Here is a 20,653-nt window from a genome sequence, read left to right as displayed (position 1 = left end):
CTGAATTATTTTCACCATTTTTCCTTTTCTAGAAATTGTCATAACCCCCAAGCGTTTGACGCCCGAACTAGTGTTTTCAAGAGGAAAATGATCGTAATTGTGGCTTTAGGAATGATTGCTTATTGCAATGGCTCTGACTTTTTTTTTTTTTTTTTTTTTTGCACGTCTGGTTACTCCATTACAAAGGAAACTAAAATAAGTTTGGTTTACTAGACAAATACCTGGGAAAGAGGGGGAGGGGGATCGAGAACCATGCGGCTCGGGTATCTTCTTTTAGTGTTGTTAATAATCACATAACTTGTTCCATGCTTGTTCCCAGTCAAAGCCAGCTCCACAGCAAGCTTAAAAAAAACTAGTAATACAAAAATAAAAGTGCACCCCACCAACCCCAAGGAAAAGGAATCATCGGGAGACAAGCCCCACACAGGTGCGCTGCTGATGAGGTATCGTTTCATGATGTGGGTGAAAGTGGGTTAAAACTAACCCTAACCCTGCGACAATGGAAGTGAAGACTGATTTTCAGGTGCTTCATCGCTCGAATAGCTAGCTGATGTGCAGTGAAGGAAACCCATTATACGTCTACGGTCATACAAGAGACATGACCACAGCTTTTTAAAAATACGTTTCTTATGCCTATGTTTGACATACCAACCATATGGCAGAGCCGCCAAGAGTTAGCACGAGCTTCGGAGAAGACGATCTCTCCGTTCCACTTAATTGTAATCGTAAATTATTTTCTCAGTATATTCTTACAATTCGATTGTCAATATTTTTTCCCTTCACTGAGACGTTTACAACCCACGAACTTGTTTTACTGGACTTCCAGTTAACTGCTAAAACGACCGATAGACGACATGGCTTACGGTTTAGTCACATTCTCTGTTTAGGCTCGCCAGACAAACAGCTGATCACGTTGCCTGCATCTTGTTGGTCTTGGCATGTACACGAAATAATCCACAATAATCCACACCTTTTCCATTTAATGTTATATATTATACTAGGAAAGGAGTTTAAATAATCTGGAAAACGCTCACTCGGCCGACAGTAAGCAGAATTAAACTTTCTTTAAAATAATAAAAAAAAAATCTATTTTGTGCAATTTCGAATTTTTTCTTTGACTGCTCATTCTGATGATACTCTCTGGAAAAGTGGCTGGTCCTGAAAAGGACCTTTGAAAAAATTTTTTTTTTATTTATTATTTTTTTAAATTTTTAGTTTTTTCGATTTTTATGGCGTTCTCTTTCCAAGCTCACTATCGCCTTCGTCGTCGGCGCCTTCGACGTCTTCGTCGTCGTCCTCTTCGGCGTCTTCTTCGGCGCCTTCGTCGGCGACGGCGAGATCGTCGGCGTCTACGCCTTCTACCGCGGCGATATCCCCGACTCGAATCCGTCGAAAGGCTGCGTCGTCTGCAGCGCTTGCGAGCGGTTTCGCGGACAGTGCCTCTGTCCAGCATGAACCTGCTCTGGGTACTCTTGTCCAGCGCGCCTTCTCGGATGCCTCTGCGGACGATGGTCTTGAGCTGCCGGAAGGTGGGTTGCACGCCCGTCTGCGACTCGATCGCATTGCGGATGTCTGTGATACTGGATCCATTCCTGTCCCCAAGCTGCGTGATGGCCGAGGCCACCCATGACAGGGAGATCTGCGGCTTGCCACGGGTCCTCCCGTCCTGGAAAGACTGGAATTTGTCGGACCCCTGCATCTTGAAGGATGGATGACATGAGACTACCACTCTATTTATTGCTAGCGGTTTCCATGGGGCGAGGTTTCTATGACGGTCGCTTCCTCGCTACGATTGGGTGAACACTATGGCAGCAGGGAGAGAATGATGCATGTGATTGCTTAGGGATGGGGAGTTATGGTGCGTAGATCAACACAGCCAGAGAACGTGATTGCTATGGTAACTTCCCTATGCTACTTCTAGGTCTTTGTTCACAAGTGGGAGGTAAAATGACGTACACATCATGACGTCAATTTCTTACTGTTGCTAAAGCTTACGTCGAGCTACTGAGGCAGGAGGGGAAGGGAATAAACTAATAGCGGTCCATTACTGAGACAGGATCTAACCAATGCACTGGCATCCTATTTACAGGCAGCTATCATTTGCATGAGTACAAAATCGCTCGTAGAGTGCATAAGCACGTCTTATTTTGTTACAGCCGGAATAAAGCCTAATGAAAATGAAAACAATCAGAACGCAATAAAGTCACGTATCATAGAAACTAGATAAATTATTTCGATTATTATTTGTATTTAACACTGTGGTGATCAATGTATTAATCAACTCTCTCATTGCCTTTAATCCTCTCTGGCTAACGCCCTCACGGATTTATTCATTTGTGCAAGTCGTCCCGGGGGGCGGAAAGACTTTACATCAGTGTCAGGCACGCGTTGTACAGTCATTGTACTGCCATTTCAAACTTTGTGATCATCTGGATGTTTTCCTGACAATGTGATCTACGTGTTTGAATATTGATCTATTGTGCTCAAGTCCAATGACTGTGCATCTGTCTCATGGACATCTGGCAGAAGAGCGACCCGACATTCCTATTAACTTTACGGAGCCACAGGAATTTTGTCTGTCTTGTGTTTTGTGTTTGTAATGCGCCGAGAGCCGGGCTTTGGCTGGGATACCGCGCTATAAAAGCTCACACCATCATTATTATTATTATCATCATCATCACCACCACCACCACCACCACCACCACCACCACCACCACCACCAACAACAACAACAACAACATGATGCAGCCAACCTGTTTCACTATTACTTGACTTTGATAAGATATACATAGAAAAGTCTGACTGGTTCTTATGCAATACTAATCTTTATGTTCAATGGATGCAACATTACACAGTACAGCGAGTTAACTTGTTGGGAGCAGTAGACATTTGTAGAATTATCGGGGTAGCTAATGACGCCATGGATATATATATATAGGGACATTTGTGAATGACGCCTGAATCCCCATGCCAAGCTTCATACGTTGTTTTAAAAAATATAAAAGTTCAGTAAGTTTGAAAAAAATGGACATAGGAATTTTAAAAAATCGTAGTTTCACCGTTTCGTGATTTTGTTAAACATGTTTTTGCTTGTTCATTTTTCTCAGCCATTTGATACACTACATGTAAAAAAAAAATTCTCTAGAAAATAGATACCGTTCAATTTATATTTCATACAGCCTTCGTTATTATTCTTGTAGTAGTATTAGCACTTCTACAGCAGACTTCCCTGCTGGCAGCAAGCGAAAAGCACTTAGGCAGAATTAATCTGTCAGCAATATCCATGTAGACTGCTAATCACAACACAATCTCACCATGGTCAAACTCAGTATGATGTACAGAAACTAAACAAGTAAAATGACGGCGTTGCGCAGAGCAACATTTCAGTTTTACCGCAGTCAAGGGGAGATGAAGAAAAATTCGTCTGAATGCTTGAAGTTTTAGGGCAACACGGCACTTAAGAATGGAACGTGACAGCAGCCTCAAAACACACCTGGGGGAGGTCGACATAAAAGTGTAGATCCAAGATCTCTTTCGCAGACATGGCAGCCATCAAGCACAGGTCCGCAGATCACAAAATGGAAACCCGCGTGGTCCGCAGTGCCAAAAACGTTACACTTTTCATTGAAGTAGGCAAAAGGAACCCAAATGATGTACAGATCTAAAAGATGGCACAGGCGTTGTACGAAGGAACTATTCAAATGGTTTTAAAAAAAAAAACCAGATCTTCACATTTCAAGCGGACAGATTGTTCATTGAGGGATCTTCTCAGGCGGCGAATGACGGGGCCTGCTGCACTCCATCCATCAAAGCTCCCCTACCACTGGTGCTCACAAATTGCCTCGACGCCAGTTTTGGGATGAACTGAATTAGGTTCGTGCACAGCATGCAAGAAGAGATTTACAGTGGTGTCATTGAGACAGACCAAAAAAAAAAAAAAAAGGTTGTTGCTGTTGTTTGGACCGACAGAGGATGGTGGCGGGCGCTGATCATGGCCATTAAGAACTCTTTGTAACAGCGTCTCGTGTACAGAGCATTATTGTCACAGCATCACGTGTTCATCACAGCGGTACGTTCGAAGACTTGTATACTGAAACAGAGTGGAGGAGAATATAAGTTCAGGTGTTATGCCGTTTTACAGTTTTGCAGAATTACTTTAAAACAAATTGAGAAAACAAATGAAAATCTTTGTCGAGACAATATGGCGAATGGATCCTAGTCAGCACACTTAAGCAAATGTACAGATATGACTACCTTTAGGTTTACACAATAAATTGCCAGTGTACAGTGAGTTAACAGTGTGAAGGTCAGATTTTATTTACAAACAAAGCCATATATGCTAAAAGCCTCTTGTTTTATCAAACATAATCAAGGCTGCTACTATTTGAATGGTTATACAGACTTCATTTGGAAATTAAAAAAGTGAAGTTGTTTTGATGTGATGTGTAACGTCTTTCTCTCTCACACACACACACACAATTTTTGGTTTGCAGGAGACAGCGCAACATTTGCATCACTGTACAGCGATCGAATTTCATTTATTTTCTTGGTTGTTGCTCTTGAAATTACAACAGTGGTGGACTAAATAGGCCTGAGTGGAAATGGTAATTGTTCTGGTTAAATCTCTTGGCATCGTGTGGTCCTGAAAAGGACCGTAAGACAACATATTTTTGGTTAAATCTCTGGCATCGTGTGGTCCTGAAAAGGACCGTAAGACAACATATTTTTGGTTAAATCTCTGGCATCGTGTGGTCCTGAAAAGGACCGTAAGACAGCATATTTTTGGTTAAATCTCTTGGCATCGTGTGGTCCTGAAAAGGACCGTAAGACAGCATATTTTTGGTTTTGTTTTGGAAAGACTTTTGAGTTTTGCTTACAGTACAAGTTTACTTACTGAACAGGTGCTGTACCGTGCGTTATGGTTTATTCAGATGGGGGTTCAGGAGACGGGGCTTCAGGTGGGGGACCGGGCTTTGACGGCTTCCTCTTCCTCTTTTTTCTTCTTCTCTTTCTTCTTAATTTTTCACACCTTCGGCACCAACAGCTGCACCTTCTTCTATTTCTGTTGCGACGAGTTCGCAGCCTGCGTCTACTCCGACGCCTACGCCTTCGCCTTCTCGTCCGCCTACGCCTACGCCTCCGCCTCCGCCGCCGTCTTCTTCGTCCGCAACATCTGGATGGCCTGCGTGACCCCGCGCCGCTTCGTCTGCATCGCCGAAGGTTGGAGTCGACGGGTGTTTTCAAGAAGATGCGGTTCGCGACAGTCTGGACCTTGCCGCTGCTGATGGCACGAACCAGCGCTTGCTTGAGCTCGCGTGTCGTCACACTGGGATCCCACTCCCGCTGCAGCAATTTTCGGATCGTCGCGAAGGTGGAGCCGTTGTGTTCGCCCAGCACGGCCACAGCCTGGACGATGTCGGCCATTGTCAGATGCTTCTGGCCGCAGCTGTCGCTGTGACCGCGGCTGGGGCCTTCCAGCTGTGGCCTATATTGTCTATATTCTTCTGCTCCTTGGCCATACCTGGCTTTCATGGTTGCTAGCTACCATCAGCCTGTCAACCTAAAAAGCAGGCCTGGGAGCATTCGCTCCTAGCTCCGTCGCTTCTTCGCTTTGACTGACAGAAAGGCTGGGTAGTCTTGACGTTGGGCCGGTGAACAGAGACGGTTGCTATGGGATTCGCTGTTCGGAGACAATGGCAACGGGACTGACGCAATGATTCTCGGACCTTCTCTGGTTTCTTCACCTACGTGGGTATTACCTCAGTATCCATGGCTTGTCTCCTTGACGTCCCAGACACGTTGGAAACAGGATCGCTTTTTTCGGAAAGATGCCATAGCCACTGATACTGGTGTTTACACCGATGCCGAGGAAACATTAAAAATAAAATTAAACTGGTTTAAACCTGATGGATATTACGTATTTTTAAAATAAAATATGACGTCGGGACATAACATTGTGACGTAACAATGGCGGAAATCGACTCGCTTGAGCAGAGAGAATATTCAGTCTTTTTCCAATTGTTTCTTTTTTTTATTGTTATTTTTCATCCTTCGCTAAGGCACCCAGAGCGTAATTATTATATTATTGTTATTATTATTGTTGTCGTTTGGCCAACGCAAGCGGCATATACAGTGAAGAAAGCAGACACTGTCTTACTATAGCTCACCGCATGAAAGAAATGAACGCTGTTTAGTGGTATCTTGTTTTCCATAAGAAACTTTGCCTGTGGCTCACACAAAAACACTTACAAACAACATATGTCATTTGTTGATCATACATATACACTCGCATGCACGCACAAACCTTTTCACATACACATGCACTTTCCCCCTTAAAAATATATGTAATGCCAAGACAATACAATACAGCATAATAATATCAGTCCTTGTGCCTATTATTGATGATGATGATGGACACGAAGGACATCTGGTTTGCGATTTTTCGCGTATGGCACTTTGTATCTCCTCCAGAAGTCAGAAGCTACCACTTCTGGTGGAGAGGGTGTGAAAGGTTTGTGCTGATATTTGTCATCTTTCTGACCGCACGGAGATACAAGTCAAAGAGTGGTTGTTGTGGTTTTGTTTGTTAAAAGAAAAAGAAGACCAATGGCAAGGCATTGACTTCAGCAGCGAGTCCTTAGTAAAGGATGATCACCGCAGATGAAACAGCGGAGATGCATTTTTAAAAAATGTTGACTGAGAGTAATAAAATACTTCAAAAACAAAAAAAAGTTTTTTTGGGGCGACGAGGGTAAAATAACAATCATATAATAATAGAATTATTGACTATTAAGTTATTATTGGTCAAATATCTCTTCTAAAATATATGGACCGGGGGCAGGCACATTTTTGGATTTTGTTTTTTGTTTTTGTCATCTATTTTTGGAGGTTAGATTATGAAAAGTTTCCCCACAATAATAATGTCTCATTCGCCTGCGGCGTCTTCGGCTTCATTGTCGTCGGCGGTATCTTCTTTTGCGCTTGGAACGTATCCCCCATCTCCTACGTCGACGCCGTCGTCTGTGGCGGTAGTGACCGTGGCTGCTGGTCGAACGACGACTGCGTGTGGGTTGGTGGGTAGGTGAAGCACGAAGCGATCACCACGAGATGATCGTCGGATGTAACCCATGCGCTGGGCCCGCAGTAGCAAGCGCTTGGCTCTCTCCGATGTTTCGCCGTAGCGGGAAGTCATCGCCGCACAGATGGAAGGCAATGTCGACCCTGACCACGATCCGACCTGCCCGATGACTGACACGACGTGCGACATGAGTTTGCGGGGAAGACCTGCAATGGGAGTGTCCATCAGCAGGGTGGACGCGGCGGGAGCGCGCTGGTTTCTCTTGGGGACCGTCATGAAAACAGCCTGACGTCTCTCTTTCAATCAAATTAACCTAGGCTGATTTTTTAAATAAAAAATTTAGAAAGTGCATTTTACATTTTGGCAGATAGGTTAATGGACCAATTGGTCCAAAGACATCCACGGGCCATACTTTGCCCACCCCTGGTGTACACTAAGGTAGTTGTTTGGTGATGGAGAAATTGGAAAAGAACGTTTCACTTTAAGTAACTATGAAAAAAGCATCTTCGACACCTCTCGCTTATAGGCTGCAGCCAGGGGGAGGGGGACATCCTCTCGGACTTCATATGGCATGTGTGGCAGCACATAAGTAAACATACCTATACCTCTTCACTGTCAATTCCGATTTGCTTGCAGGCCCCCACCCCACCCCGTTGTCTACAATTCCCACCCATGGCCCGCCTACCAAGGCCTGGAAATTGTATACTATACAGACGTACATAGCTGCATATGTAATGCTTGGGTGTTCCTTCCTCAGACCTTTCTTTAAGAGACACAGAAAACGAAAAGAACAAAAAAAATCTACTGAGCAGGGCCGGGCCCCCTTAACAGCCCCGGGCACGGGTACAGCAACCCCCCTGTCCTTCCCCTCTCCAGACCTGCCATAAGGTCACAAGCACAACTGTACAAGCATATCGGTGTGTTCAGAGACGTTAAATGACGTTTAACTTCTCTGGTGTGTTCAAATTTCAAAGGGTAACATTTGTACCAGTGCCTGGCGGAAGTGCCCAACGCTGGGAGCAAACTACTACGACACCGCTATGTAAACAACATGGCCGACTGTCGGGCAATCTTGAGAGCGAAATACTTCAACTAGGTACCAATGACAAGAAAAAGATTTTCTCTAAAGGTAAGAAATAATACTATTATTTTTTATTTAAGTTACATTAGCAAAGTTTAAACTGCATTTACTTAAGAAAAGCGCGTCAAAGTAGCAAGTTTAACGTTACAAAGTATCTGATTTTTGAAATAACGATGCGCACTATAAAAATCCCTTTTATCTCTATTAGATATAAAATAAGTTCAGCTATCCCTATATTTACATCTATCTTTATTTATGGCTTCATTTAAATTTCATTTTCATAATGAAATTTAAAGACCATTTGTACCACTACACAATTTGTATATCCAGTGTATGTTATCTGGCGTCAAAATACATGTGTATATATAGGTTGGTTTTAGTGGAAAATCAGTTTGTCTAGAAATCAGTCGACTAAAACTGTAATGATAATCAAAATTTTACAGAATTATTTCAATAATTCATGAATTTCAGTGCAAAATGATGTAACTTTTTAAAATACTGGTTATAGTGACTTTTCCTTGTGTGTTTATTACCATAACACATATGTGGTATAAAAAAAAACCCAGCACATTTACTTCCAGTCGTACAGCTGACAACTCACACCTCTATTTACTCAACTCAGAAGCATGTAACCCAAAGGCAACTCAATCCCACCAAACCTATATCGACTCATGCCAAAAGAAGAATCAACCACCTGTGACAGAATCCTACAGTTACTCATAAATAAGATCATGTTTTGAAAAAAAAAATTGTCTTCCTTTTTATTAATTGTAGAATTTCTTCTGTTGATCTGCTTGCCTTGTGCAGCCATTTCTATTTAGTAATATGGCAGCTGCATTTCACAAAAATTCAAATGGCAAGGAACATTTTCATGTTCCTTTTTTACAGGATTTGAACAGCACATGGTTCTGTTGTCAATATGTGACATGAATAGCAATTTTTGTCATTGGTGATCAATTCCTCTTTTGGCATAAGTTATCGGGTCAACTTGTTTTTGACAGTTGTCTTTGGGTCAAAGTTACAATGTCCTTAATTGTTCCAGCAAATCCCCAAATCATTTACTCCCATCATAATGCTGTAGGCAAACCTAAATTGCAATACATGGGTACCAGTCTTCTGATATCTGAAGCATTGTGCTCTGTTTGAAGAAGTGTTAAAGACTTTGTTAAGTTTTTGTGTCATTTTTACAGATATATTTAGCAACAATTTGCATACACAATATTGTTGCTAAAATTAATAGATGTGACCTATTGTGTCACTGTAATAAAATAGAACCAAAAATAAAATTTGTAATGATTGTTTGCAGCATAGTTATAGCCCAAGCAACAAATCTATTTATCAGCTCCATCTTTCAAAGAAGACAAAGGTTTTGCACTAGGGAATGCTCAAAAACTTAATTCTTTCCACATCTGGTTGTTTGTTTTGTAGTTAATTAGACTATGCATAACTGCAAAGCTAAATTTTGACATGACAACATTTAAAGTATTTATAAAATCGAACAACTAATTTCATGCCTTTATATTGTTCTCTAGAGAATTGACCAGCCTACATCATGACATCTTTTGCAACTAATCCTGAGGCCTACTGTCCTCCACTATCTCTGTGGCATTTAGTGGAACAGCATGTGCCATTCCATGAACAGGATGAGATAAAAAACATGTTAGGAGATTCCTTAGTGGAGTTATCTCTTGAACTTCATGATGAGGTAAATAATAAACATTATAGCTTGCATGCTTAATGATATACTGCATATCCATGATCAGCACTCTGCACGTGTTAACTGTTTACTGTGTAAAGTTTTGCTCACCATTGAGTGATACTGAGTTGAGATTTTGCCTTAACATACTTATAGACACTGTGATCAATTAATTTTGATGTTATTTCAGTCATTTAGTTGGGTTTGGCATATTTTTATTCAGAAGTCTATGTTGTACTTTCTCAAGATTGCTTTGCCAAGAATTTTAAATTTACAAGAATTATATGTTAACTAACAACTAGTGCACATTCATGAGTGTTACTTCATTTACAGTCTTCAGACATGGACCTGACCTGTTGGTTTCTATTTTCTAAATTTTTTTGAGTTACTGATATTGTGTGGGAATATCTTGGATATTTTTCATGGTATGCTATACTGATGTTTGCTTTACATAGTCTATTTTGGATCAACAAAATGTGAAGAAAGAAAAGATATAAAGAGACTTGAATCAGATTCATTTTGACAGGTGAAAATTCTGTTAGACATCTGGAGAGATTATAAAGAAGAGACAGAAACAAGAGTGCAATCTACCCCAAAGTTAGCAGAACCACCACATGTCCGAGAGAGACTGATCCAAGAAATTTGCTTCCTTGCTGATAACGTGCGAGAAAAGTCTGTCAAGAAAGGATTGTGAGTGAAACAAATGGTCTATTTTTAAGTCTGGATGCTTAAAGGTAAAAAGAATAAAATTTGTACTTATTGTAATGTTAAACTATCGTTTAATTCTCGACTTCTAGATACTGCTGTAAGTATTTACCATGTATAGCAATAAATTTATTGTGAGCGTGTCTTTACTCTGTTTACTTTATTTTGCGCTAATTATCATTTCTGCTTTTAATGCATTTGTAAACCAGCAAATAACAGGCTGAAAAGTGGAGTATGTCTTTTTCAAATCTGTGCTAAATGTTTTAGGTCATATTTGATATTCTTAGAGTTTACTTCATTTTCTTTGTCTGCATTCTTTAATTATATGTAGCAACATTAAAATGTTATACATTTGTGTAGCTAAACGTTGTTCATGATGCAAGTTTACCTGTATATATGCATGCACAGCCACCTCAAGTCAGATATGAAATAAGGTCTGAAGCATTGGTATGATATTCAATGGCAAAATCAGCACATGATTGCACAGTTTTTATTTCTTGTTGTTTAAAATTTACAGAGATCCCGTTACTGTCCTAAGTCGACATAATACTCGGATACTGGAATATGCTCATGATGCAAAGAGTGAGTTGTACTTGTGTGTATCTGCGTGCTTTAAGCATGATTACAGAGTCCCAGAATCAATTACAGAATTGATTATTTAGATGAATTATTTTCTTGTAAACTAGTCTGAGTTTTCAGCTGGTACATAGCTCGGCATGATATCTTTTGATGGTTTGTCTGTGACATTTTTTGTGATGGTATCTTGTGTTGTACACAGGGACAGGTACATCATGCCCATCGTCTGCCAGATCTAGTGATGGCAGACAAACTCCAATAAGCCCCTCAAGTATTGTCAGCAGGTAAAGCTTGGTACTTGCTTGATTAATGTTCTAAAAAATGTTGAGCTTCATAAATTTTTTATCATATGGTGATGATTCTTATCAAGCACAGTATATCGATAACAATACTCATGTATGCACAGTCACACAGATTAGTAATTCAGTTAGTGGAAAAAGTATGTCATAAGATCATAATCTGTTCATCAGAAAACTAGGATCATACAAACTAAGTACCAGGTGCACCTACTCCTTTGCTTCCTTTTTCACCAATAGAATTCAGGGAGTTGCTTTAAACAACCAAATGTCTGACTTTGAAATAAAGTTTGTTGTTCCACAAGGCTTTATCTATCTTAGGACCTTTTTTCTTTGATATCTACCTTAATGATCTTCGCTCCACATATGCCAGCTATGTGAAATGTTTGTGGTTGACAGTACACTCTTCTTCTTCCTATTCACTCCCAGTGAAGCATAGGTTCCGCAAGATGGGTCGACTGGTAGTGCCATGATTTCTAGAAGGCACACTCTGGCCTGGTACTAGCCTTCTGGATTTTCTAAATATCATTGAACATTTGGTATTTCAGTTGAGGAAACAGTGCCATCTATTACTTCACCTTTTGCTGGCCTAATTTTTATCATCCTCGATCTCAATATCTAAATGTTATTTACCATCTGCCATCTGTGACCTTTTGGTATGGGGATGGCTGCCCCATTAGCTTTAGTTAGGTAGCCTGGTCTTTGTTTTCTCACTTTAAGACAGAGTTTATCATTAATGTTTCAGTGGTATGTCATGGGTTTGAGCCAGTGAGTGATGAACTTTTCTGGTTGGTGATGTCCTTAATTTTTTTCCAGCCATGAAAGTCTTTCATGCACCATCAGTGAAAACGTGGCGTCTTCCAATGCAAAACTCAATGTGCTAGAATTCTCAGATGTCTGTGACAGACTCAGGTAAAGAACAAATGCATGGAAGAATGCTCACATGCATTATTAATTTAGCGAATAAAGACAACATAATATCAGCCTAGAAAATACAAACATGATGCATGAAAAGAATACTGTATGTTTGTATGTGGATATTCTTGCATGTGTATTTAATGGCTGCTCTTGTCACTCAGATTTATATACATGTATATGCAATATGTCAGTGTATGCAGGTGTATTCAGTTCAATGTGCAGTTAAATTTGATGATCAACAGGGATACCCTTACAAAAGAAATTGCACAGCTGGAAGGAGATATTTCATTTCTTCATAACTGTTTGGAAGATGAAGCAGAATTTCGGAGTAGTGGAAGCCTATCCCTTTCACGAGAACCTACTCTTACAGGTTTTATTTTTCTTTAACTGTAAATTTTGGAAAAGTGTGTGAACCCTATAAAGCTTTATCTTTTAAACAGTAAATTGGTTAAAATGGTAATGTACAGATAAAGGTTGCTGTATCAACTAGTTTAGAAAAGAGGCAAGTGTTATGCTTTTTCATGGCTCTAAATGAATAATTAAAAGAGCAATGTGCGATGGTCTGTTTTAAAATGAACATGTTCATTAGATCTTGTATCAAATCTGTATGCCACAGATCTTCGTGAAGAACGAACGCTGCTAGAGAAAGAGCTTCTGTCTTCAGAAAAAGTTCCCTTAGTTCCAGTTTCCAAAGCCATATTTTCCCCTGGAGAGCATGCTAACACGTAAGTAATGTGACATTTTTTGGCTGTATTTTGAACTATAGTGTTTGTCTCGTTGAGAATCTAATACTGGTTACATTTATTTTCAATGGCATAAAGACTAAGCTGAATCGGAAGAATGTTGCACTCTTATATCTAATTTGTAGCCCAAATTAATGACTCAAACTCCAAATCACACACACACACAATGGTTGTAGAGGAATTTAATAAAAATGCTGTGGCGCACAAGTTCAGAAGCCACTTCAGCCAAAGTATAGGGACTGACATCAGTTTGGTGAGCAACCTAGTCATCTGTGTTTCATGCTGTAGTATCTGCATCTGACAAACAAGGCTCCAAATATTCGAAAACTCAGCTGTTGGGAACATTGTCTTGCTGTTACTGAATGAGAGCAGCATTAAATAATACATATATTCTTGTGATCACAGTAGTTTTAGTACCTCAGTCATGCACAATACTTTGGAGTGTTAGGTGAAGTAAAAAAAGATGATGTAGAAGAATACACCCAAGACTTGTATCCAAGTGGTCACCACTTTGTTGGACAGGGAAGGCTGATTCATTTCATCTTTCCATGTACCACCGGTCAGTCGACACTTCAAACTAGCCTGCTAATAAGCTATCTCCTGCTGGGTCTGCAGGCTGCTGGGGAGTCTAGTACACTTTACTCCTTTTTTTTATCTCTCTCTCTCAAAGAGTGTCTCAGTGTGTGTGTATATATATACTTATTATTCCTTTACGCTCCCGGTGGAGCATAGGGCCGCAACTACACCACACCATCAGATCCGGTTCTGGGTGTCCCTTTCCAGTTGGGACTATGTCATGCCAGCTGCCCCGCCTCATTGTGGACCAATATCTTCCATGCCTGTCTGGGTCTCCCAATTTCCCCTGTGGGTTCCAGCCCAGAGCTTCTCTCGTTAAATTGTCAGCCAGCTTTTGCAGGGAGTGACTGATCCAGCCTCACTTCCGCTTTCTGCGGTCTTGGCTGGCAGGTTTTTGAATGGTCCTCTCCCACATTTCTGTATTGGAGATCTTGATGTTGAGGATGTGGCGTAGACAAACGTCTGAATCTTGTTGGTGATGGTGTTTGTCACACACCATGTCTCAGATCCATATAGAAGGACTGACTTTACATTTGCATTTAAGATGCAGATCTTGGTGTTAGAGATGTGGAATACAAGCCTGGATTTATTTTGCTTCTTACCTCTTCATCTGCACCTCCATCTTTGCTGACTATGCTGCCAAAGTAGGTGAAGCGGTCAGTCTCTGTAATACTTTCCCCATGTAGTTGGAGTGGGGCTTCTTGTTTGTTGTTGACCCACATTGCCTCTGTCTTCTTGATGTTTATTGTCAGGCCAGCCATCACTGCGTCTTCTGAGAACCAAGAGCTTTGTGTCTCTCTCTCTATATATATACACACCCTTTTTTATTCACTGCACAAATCTATATTGTTTGTTTGGTTCTCACCAAATTTGTTTTTAATACTTAAATTTGTAGATGATATTTGGTTTGTGAATTTTGCTACAAAGCATCTGTTTTGTAAATTTTTATATCATTCTATTGATGCTTCATCTTTGGTTTCAAATAAAAATCAGCATAGAGCAAATTTTGCTCAAGATTTTGACATCACTGGCATTGATGTAGTTTTCTCAGGTCACTGACATCACTTCATAGCTGTAAGTAAGAAGAGGGTGGGAGCAAATAGATATTGGAAGCACAGACTTGCTGAACATGTGTCAGTGCACTTAACACATATGCATTACATCTATTTTACAATGCACACATCAGTTACTGATCTGAATAAGCTTGACTCCAATGAACTGGTAGAGTCAATGTTCACAATAAAATCAGGAAAAAGCTACAAGAAACACTAGAAGTTAATGCTGGATTCCACTTTACAATCAAATAAACGTGATACGAAGAACAGATTATATATAAATATCATTTAAAAAATGATCCATCTATTATGGAACATGTGCTTACAGGCCAGCCTCTAATCAAATACATCTGCAGCATTTGACTAAAGCTAATTGGGAGTTGGTGATTCTGTTATCTGCTCATGGAGGTGGTTTAGTTTCCCAAAATACAGAAATATTTTATACTTTTGGTTTAGCAGCTTCAAGACTATGAAAGTATACCTTTTGTCATTAAAACCATTGTTATCTCGTAGAGGACAAAATGTGAAAATTGTCCCATGGGATCATACTGTATGCTAAGCAAAGAACAGCCCCAGTGGGCGGCACATCACTTAACCACACTCAACTGTGATCTTGAGCTTATTTGATTACAGGTGCAAAACAGTTCTAAACAGTTGCTGCAGTTTATAGAATCCATATATTTTGCCAATATCTATCAATATCTGTAAATTAAAATCCTAAACCATTCAGTATAGTCTCAAAAGGAAGGAATGGTCAAAGCGTTGAAGGCAATGGGAAAAAAAGGTCCAGGTAACATTTTAATTAGTTACTATATATTTGATGTATCTCAACAGGAAATCTCCAAACGTTACCAGACTTAGACCAGTTCACCCAGCCAGCAGCATCTCAAAACCATCTCCTCTTAAGGCATCCCATAATCTGGGTAGATTCTCAGCCTCCCAGAATCCAACCTTTCAAGATCACCATAGTGACACAAGAGTACCTGACAGTGATGTCAAAGATCAGAAGAAAAAGGGTAATGCATCTGAGGTTGTTCTCAAGGGCTTTGCCCCCAGAGTTTCCCCAGGGCTGTCTACACATTCAGACACAGCATCTGCAGACTCAGAAGAATCTTGTGCAAAAACAAAGAATTTTGTAGGGATGAAAGAGCAAGATCTTTTTTATGCTGAGAACTCATCAGGATCCAAGCATCGCAACAGAAGTCCAGGTCGTGTAAAAATTGTGCCTGTTGGAAGCATATTAGACCCCTTGAGAGATTCAGTGGACAGCAGACAGCTCATTCCAACACCTCCAACAAAAGACAAACCACTGTTGCGAAGGCCTACTTCTGCTGAGAGATTTCGTAAGACTGTTATGCAGTGCAGGGAAGGAACATGACTATTGATAGGCCAGTTGATTCCAGGCTTTGTTTTACCCAGACTAGGTGTTATGAGTATTCATCCATTGGATAGAGTAGTTTAAGTCTAAGTTGTGGCAGATTTTTACATTCATTCCCTGTTACGGTAGGGTTTTTGAGCATAAGTGTAACAGAAAAAGTTGTTCTTGTGTGAAAAAGATGCAACTGAAAATCTGAGTATCTGGTTTTCAGTAATTTATGAAATGCATCAACAATGTTCCTTATTGAATTGTAAAACTCACATTTTTTGAAAGTAAAATTTCGAACCAGAGTAGATTAGTGGTTTGATATATTTATCTTTTTTGAAGCTTGTATAACTAATAATAAATAAGTTTAATTATGTATGTGTTTCATGAAACATTTATCATAAAATCTGATTGACATCTACATATATTACATGAAGTATTATATTTCTTCTAGGGAGTGCAGTGCCTTGATTAGCATTTACGCAGTTGCAGAGATTATGTAATTATAAGATAATGATGTCGCTTAAAATTCTCCATCCCAGTTTGAAAAAGATTTCCCCTTGGGATAGGGCTTCAAAGCCTTGTCACTGCCAGATGTCTAATGAACAAATTTATTGTCTTGAGACTGATAATTAGGGCAAAAGGGACCACATTACTGTTATTATCCATGAGGCTGATTACTGGGGAGAGAAAATGGACCAAGTTATTATGCTCATTTTCATTTAACTGGATGTTTCATTTCTGCCTTGCTGTTGGACAGGTTTAGGAGTATATAGGATTTATATTTGTTTTCATATATTTCATAAAAATGTCCTAGTTTTAGACTTGCACCTGCTTTAAGTTTAAACAACCCTTCTGTGAATGTGGTAGTAAAGGATGAACATGATAAATATTTAAGACTTGCTTATAACTTTAAAAGAACTTGATATGTGTTTTTGGTAGCATATGCATGCTTATTTTATTAGCTTTTCAGTTTCTTGAATAAATTTAGTGTATTTATATCACTTTTTTTTTTAATCTCTAGGTCTTAAAACAAATTATTTTCAAGAAGAAAAAATCTTTTGAGAAGCTTATTTTCTTTTTCCACATTTCTTTTCTGATTAAAGTAGAGAAAAGGTTCAAAACACTTAAGGTTGTTAAAATGATGATGACAGAATTTAACAACTTTTATGCTACTATTACTCTAATTGCTGTTTCTTTGATTGATTGTGTGTGTGTGTGCATATGAGCTTAGTTTAGAAAAAGTTCTAGTAGCAGCCTGCATTCTGGCTCACAGTGGATTACATGAATAATATGAGGTGCTCACAGCAGTTTGGTGCAAAATACATTAGAAGTTGAATGCACTCACAGGCTCCCAACCAGTCTAACTTATTTGTATTACTTTTTGTAAAGTATCTAAAACCTTTACTGGAAAGAAGTGACACATTTGGAGAATCAGTCACATTTTAAATACAAAGTGCTTTTTTAAAAAAAACTTTACTGCTGGTCACAAGAACAGAAAACTGTATTAAGACTTGCAAACAAACTAATGCTTAGCTGAAATGTTGTAAATGGTCTGTTCAAAAAATACATCAGCTATTATTTCTAGATAACTAGATAATAGTGCTCATACGACTCATCCATTCATATGCTAGTCATATTCAAAGTGATCAAACAAAGGAAGTAATTGTTTCTTAAGTATTTCTTCACCCAAACAGAAACTACCAAAGGTTAAATCACTGAATATACACCTCAGGTGGCAAAAATAAGCTTGCAAATGCAACACCCTTCAACACCCTGGACCATATTTCAGGTTACTGTACTTAGGTAAAAATCTCCCCAGAAAAGGGAATGTACACAGAAAACACATTTTCCTTTTGGAATAATTTCCTAGAAACTTTAACGCAAATATGATAATACGAGCACATGCCAGATCACCGTAGCTTCCGCAGCACTTTTTTAAAACCAGGTTTTAAACTTAATGTAAGACCCCTCTGGATTCTATGTATCACCATCCTGTATTTTATTTTTGTGTCTTTAGTCTGACAGCGAAATCCTGGTATTGGGAACATGCTAGAAGAAGTTCCTCATTACAATGATGCCTTTAAGGAGTCCTTGCTCTTTTTTCCAGCAAAATATACTACATTGTACTCAAAGATAAAGTCTGATAGCAGCCATGACATTAGGGAAAGGACACTCATTTACAATAAGGATATTGATCCCTACTGTTCCACAAACACACACCAATTGTTATCTTACTCACTACTGGTTTCATCACTTGACTTGTCTCTCTTTTTCTTTGTGATCTTTTTGTGCTTATGTCTTTTTCTGTGCGAGTCAGAGGATGATGTGTCCGAGATTTCTGAGTCACTAACATTGTTTGACTTATCTCCAGATTCTGAATCATGATGCTTTCTCTTTCTTTTCTTATGCTTGTGTTTCTGCTTTGACTCCTTTTTTCTGTCTGGAGATCTTGAACGTGACCGACTCCTGAAATAAGAGCATACTTTTAAGCAACTATGTAACTTTTGAAATATTCTGATACATTTTAATGTATTAGTGTACAAAAACTTGTAAGGTGAACAGAATACATTGCATGCTTTGCTACACAGTCATAGATGAAAATATGGATGTATGACAAATGATGTTTCTAAAGCACCTTCTACAAGGATGTACGTGGTGTTCTCTTAACATGCAGGACATGGCATGCACACTGTGTACAATATGAATGTGCATATGAATACACAGAGCTGCATACTCGATCACTAAACACACACACAGTGTTTACCTCTTGTGCTTGCTTTTGGACTTTTTCTTTTCCTTTCTTTCCTGACTGGATTTGCGTATTTTTTTAGCTTCCTCCTCTGTGTGGAGAGAAAAAGTATAAAGGTAAATGTAATACTGTAAGAGACCTATTTAAAAATAAACTGCACTGACACATGCACATGTCAACATGTATATGCATGAATGGACACAGGCATGCACGCTCACACAGATGGAGGCAGACACAAAGGCAAACAACTGATATAGGATTGCTTAATAAGTCAATTTATAGTTATGTTTGTATATATCATAAGATCCATTTTTACCTTGATTAAGTTTTGACAAAGGGGAAATAAAATCCTCATCAGAGTCTGAGCTGGTACTGCTAACATCAAGAACTACGTCTTTGTTTGGATCTGCTCTGATGAAGTTTCGACACTGGTAGGTTAGATGGCCCGCTGGAAACATGCAGTCCATGATGACAATTACTGCTTTATCATGTAAGATACTAGTTAAAATAACAGCAAACATTTGCAAAACAATGTATAGCAATATTATAACACTTCAAAATTTTTATAAAGAATTTTTAGTCATGTCATGTCATGTAAAATTTTCAGTGAGGATGACAAGTTATAAAGAAACTAGCTTTTGTTTATACACCAGTGTGGTTTCTTTTATCACACTCAACTTTTTAAACTTTAAGGTGTCAAGTGTACTAATTTCTTTATAATTTTAACTAGATGTTCAACTTTTGTTTCATACAGTTTACCCTTGAACAACAAAGATTTAAACTATAAAGATTTACTTATAAGTGAATATTTTGCAATATGCCTAACTGGCTAAAGGGAATTAGCTCTCTGTCACTTTTTGTCGTTTCCAGTTAATTTGAGTGAAGTTTTGTGTGCAATATTGATCTGTGGATCTATAATGCAATTTCATATATTTCTTGATTTAATTTTGTGTTTGCGTCACTTTTCTTCTTTTCTATATCATTTTATTTCTCTTGCCATGTCAGCACTATTTTGCCATAACTTACATTTTAGATCTGTGCATCAGCAGTGTAAACTTAAGACTGATTCCTTTTTTACAATTACTAAAGTTTTGATGGTGAGTTGTCACAGCAAGCTTCGTACGAAAAGGTATACACGTATGATGAATGATTAGTAGATGATAGTCTGTTTTACCATTTACTACTATAAAATGTAAACAAATCCACTAAAACAGTTAAAATTTTTCATGACTAGTGCATGCTGACTATACATGGTGCCATTCAGTCAAGAAACAGCCACATATAAGTGAGCGTAACTAACAAGTTAAAAAAAGATCACATACAGTTGAATTGAGAAAATTGATAAAAACTTCTAACAAATTTGTGTCGTAATTTTTTAATTCAGTTTACGTTGTTATCGGTAAGATAGACGCAACGCATACCGTATCCGCATTTTCTGCAAGCTGAACGAATAATCTCCCCACTTTTTCCAAACTTAGTGATATGACCTGGAACAGAAACAAAAACATAACAGGATCATGCATGAAGTCACTGGCAAAAAGAGGTGAACAATCTTTATGCCAGCAAATAAAAACAGTAAATAAAGCAAAAACAATTCATATGAGAGAACGAGGGTGAAATCAAGAAATGGAGAGAAGATCATGGTTTCAAACTACCTAGAATATCGTTGTGCATTTTCAGCGTACGTTTGAGTATCCTTCGAGAACTAGAAACTACTTCAAGGGAGGTTACTGTAAGGCTGCATGGGAGTTATCCATCGTTGCTCACTATATGTGCTTATGTGTACGTGAGCAAATGTGTGTACTTCTGCAACT

The 20,653-nt window shown here is 39.0% G+C and overlaps 3 protein-coding genes and 1 long non-coding RNA gene across 4 annotated transcripts; 1 reads left to right on the top strand and 3 right to left on the bottom strand.

Moving 5' to 3' along the window:
• Window positions 1–1,252: 1,252 nt before the first annotated feature.
• Window positions 1,253–1,699, bottom strand: LOC112573739 (protamine-like). Its single transcript, XM_025254325.1, has one exon. The coding sequence runs from the start codon at window positions 1,697–1,699 to the stop codon at window positions 1,253–1,255; it is 447 nt and encodes a 148-aa protein (XP_025110110.1).
• Window positions 1,700–2,743: 1,044 nt separating this feature from the next.
• LOC112574380 lies at window positions 2,744–5,887 on the bottom strand. The gene is made up of 2 exons (XR_003101430.1): window positions 4,895–5,887; window positions 2,744–4,090 (listed from the first exon to the last, which is right to left on the bottom strand). It is a non-coding gene; the product is annotated as an uncharacterized LOC112574380 (long non-coding RNA).
• Window positions 5,888–8,052: 2,165 nt separating this feature from the next.
• On the top strand, window positions 8,053–17,262 carry LOC112574025 (coiled-coil domain-containing protein 24-like). Its single transcript, XM_025254817.1, has 9 exons — window positions 8,053–8,207; window positions 9,692–9,864; window positions 10,382–10,545; window positions 11,078–11,142; window positions 11,339–11,420; window positions 12,249–12,344; window positions 12,593–12,720; window positions 12,967–13,075; window positions 15,559–17,262. The coding sequence occupies exons 2-9, from the start codon at window positions 9,712–9,714 to the stop codon at window positions 16,100–16,102; spliced, it is 1,341 nt and encodes a 446-aa protein (XP_025110602.1). The 5' UTR covers window positions 8,053–8,207; window positions 9,692–9,711; the 3' UTR covers window positions 16,103–17,262.
• A 282-nt stretch (window positions 17,263–17,544) lies between these two features.
• Window positions 17,545–20,575, bottom strand: LOC112574028 (protein SREK1IP1-like). The gene is made up of 5 exons (XM_025254820.1): window positions 20,495–20,575; window positions 20,261–20,326; window positions 19,156–19,287; window positions 18,855–18,930; window positions 17,545–18,556 (listed from the first exon to the last, which is right to left on the bottom strand). The coding sequence occupies exons 1-5, from the start codon at window positions 20,511–20,513 to the stop codon at window positions 18,322–18,324; spliced, it is 528 nt and encodes a 175-aa protein (XP_025110605.1). The 5' UTR covers window positions 20,514–20,575; the 3' UTR covers window positions 17,545–18,321.
• Window positions 20,576–20,653: the final 78 nt, after the last annotated feature.

The sequence above is a fragment of the Pomacea canaliculata genome, linkage group LG10, assembly GCF_003073045.1.
Source record: "Pomacea canaliculata isolate SZHN2017 linkage group LG10, ASM307304v1, whole genome shotgun sequence".
NCBI classification, from domain to species: domain Eukaryota; kingdom Metazoa; phylum Mollusca; class Gastropoda; order Architaenioglossa; family Ampullariidae; genus Pomacea; species Pomacea canaliculata.
The sequence above is the reverse complement of the archived record's forward strand: the minus strand, read 5'-3'. Positions and strand labels throughout refer to the sequence as shown.

Bases quoted from the DNA above. Each gene is read 5' to 3' on its own strand.
- LOC112573739 (XM_025254325.1), bottom strand. From the start codon at position 1,699: ATGCAGGGGTCCGACAAATTCCAGTCTTTCCAGGACGGGAGGACCCGT.
- LOC112574025 (XM_025254817.1), top strand. From the start codon at position 9,712: ATGACATCTTTTGCAACTAATCCTGAGGCCTACTGTCCTCCACTATCT. The intron at 11,143-11,338 runs GTGAGTTGTACT...TGTTGTACACAG, and splicing joins ATATGCTCATGATGCAAAGA to GGACAGGTACATCATGCCCA. The intron at 11,421-12,248 runs GTAAAGCTTGGT...ATTTTTTTCCAG, and splicing joins CCCTCAAGTATTGTCAGCAG to CCATGAAAGTCTTTCATGCA.
- LOC112574028 (XM_025254820.1), bottom strand. The intron at 18,931-19,155 runs GTAAAAATGGAT...CTCTCCACACAG, and splicing joins TTTGTCAAAACTTAATCAAG to AGGAGGAAGCTAAAAAAATA. The intron at 18,557-18,854 runs GTAAACACTGTG...CTCTTATTTCAG, and splicing joins TCCAAAAGCAAGCACAAGAG to GAGTCGGTCACGTTCAAGAT.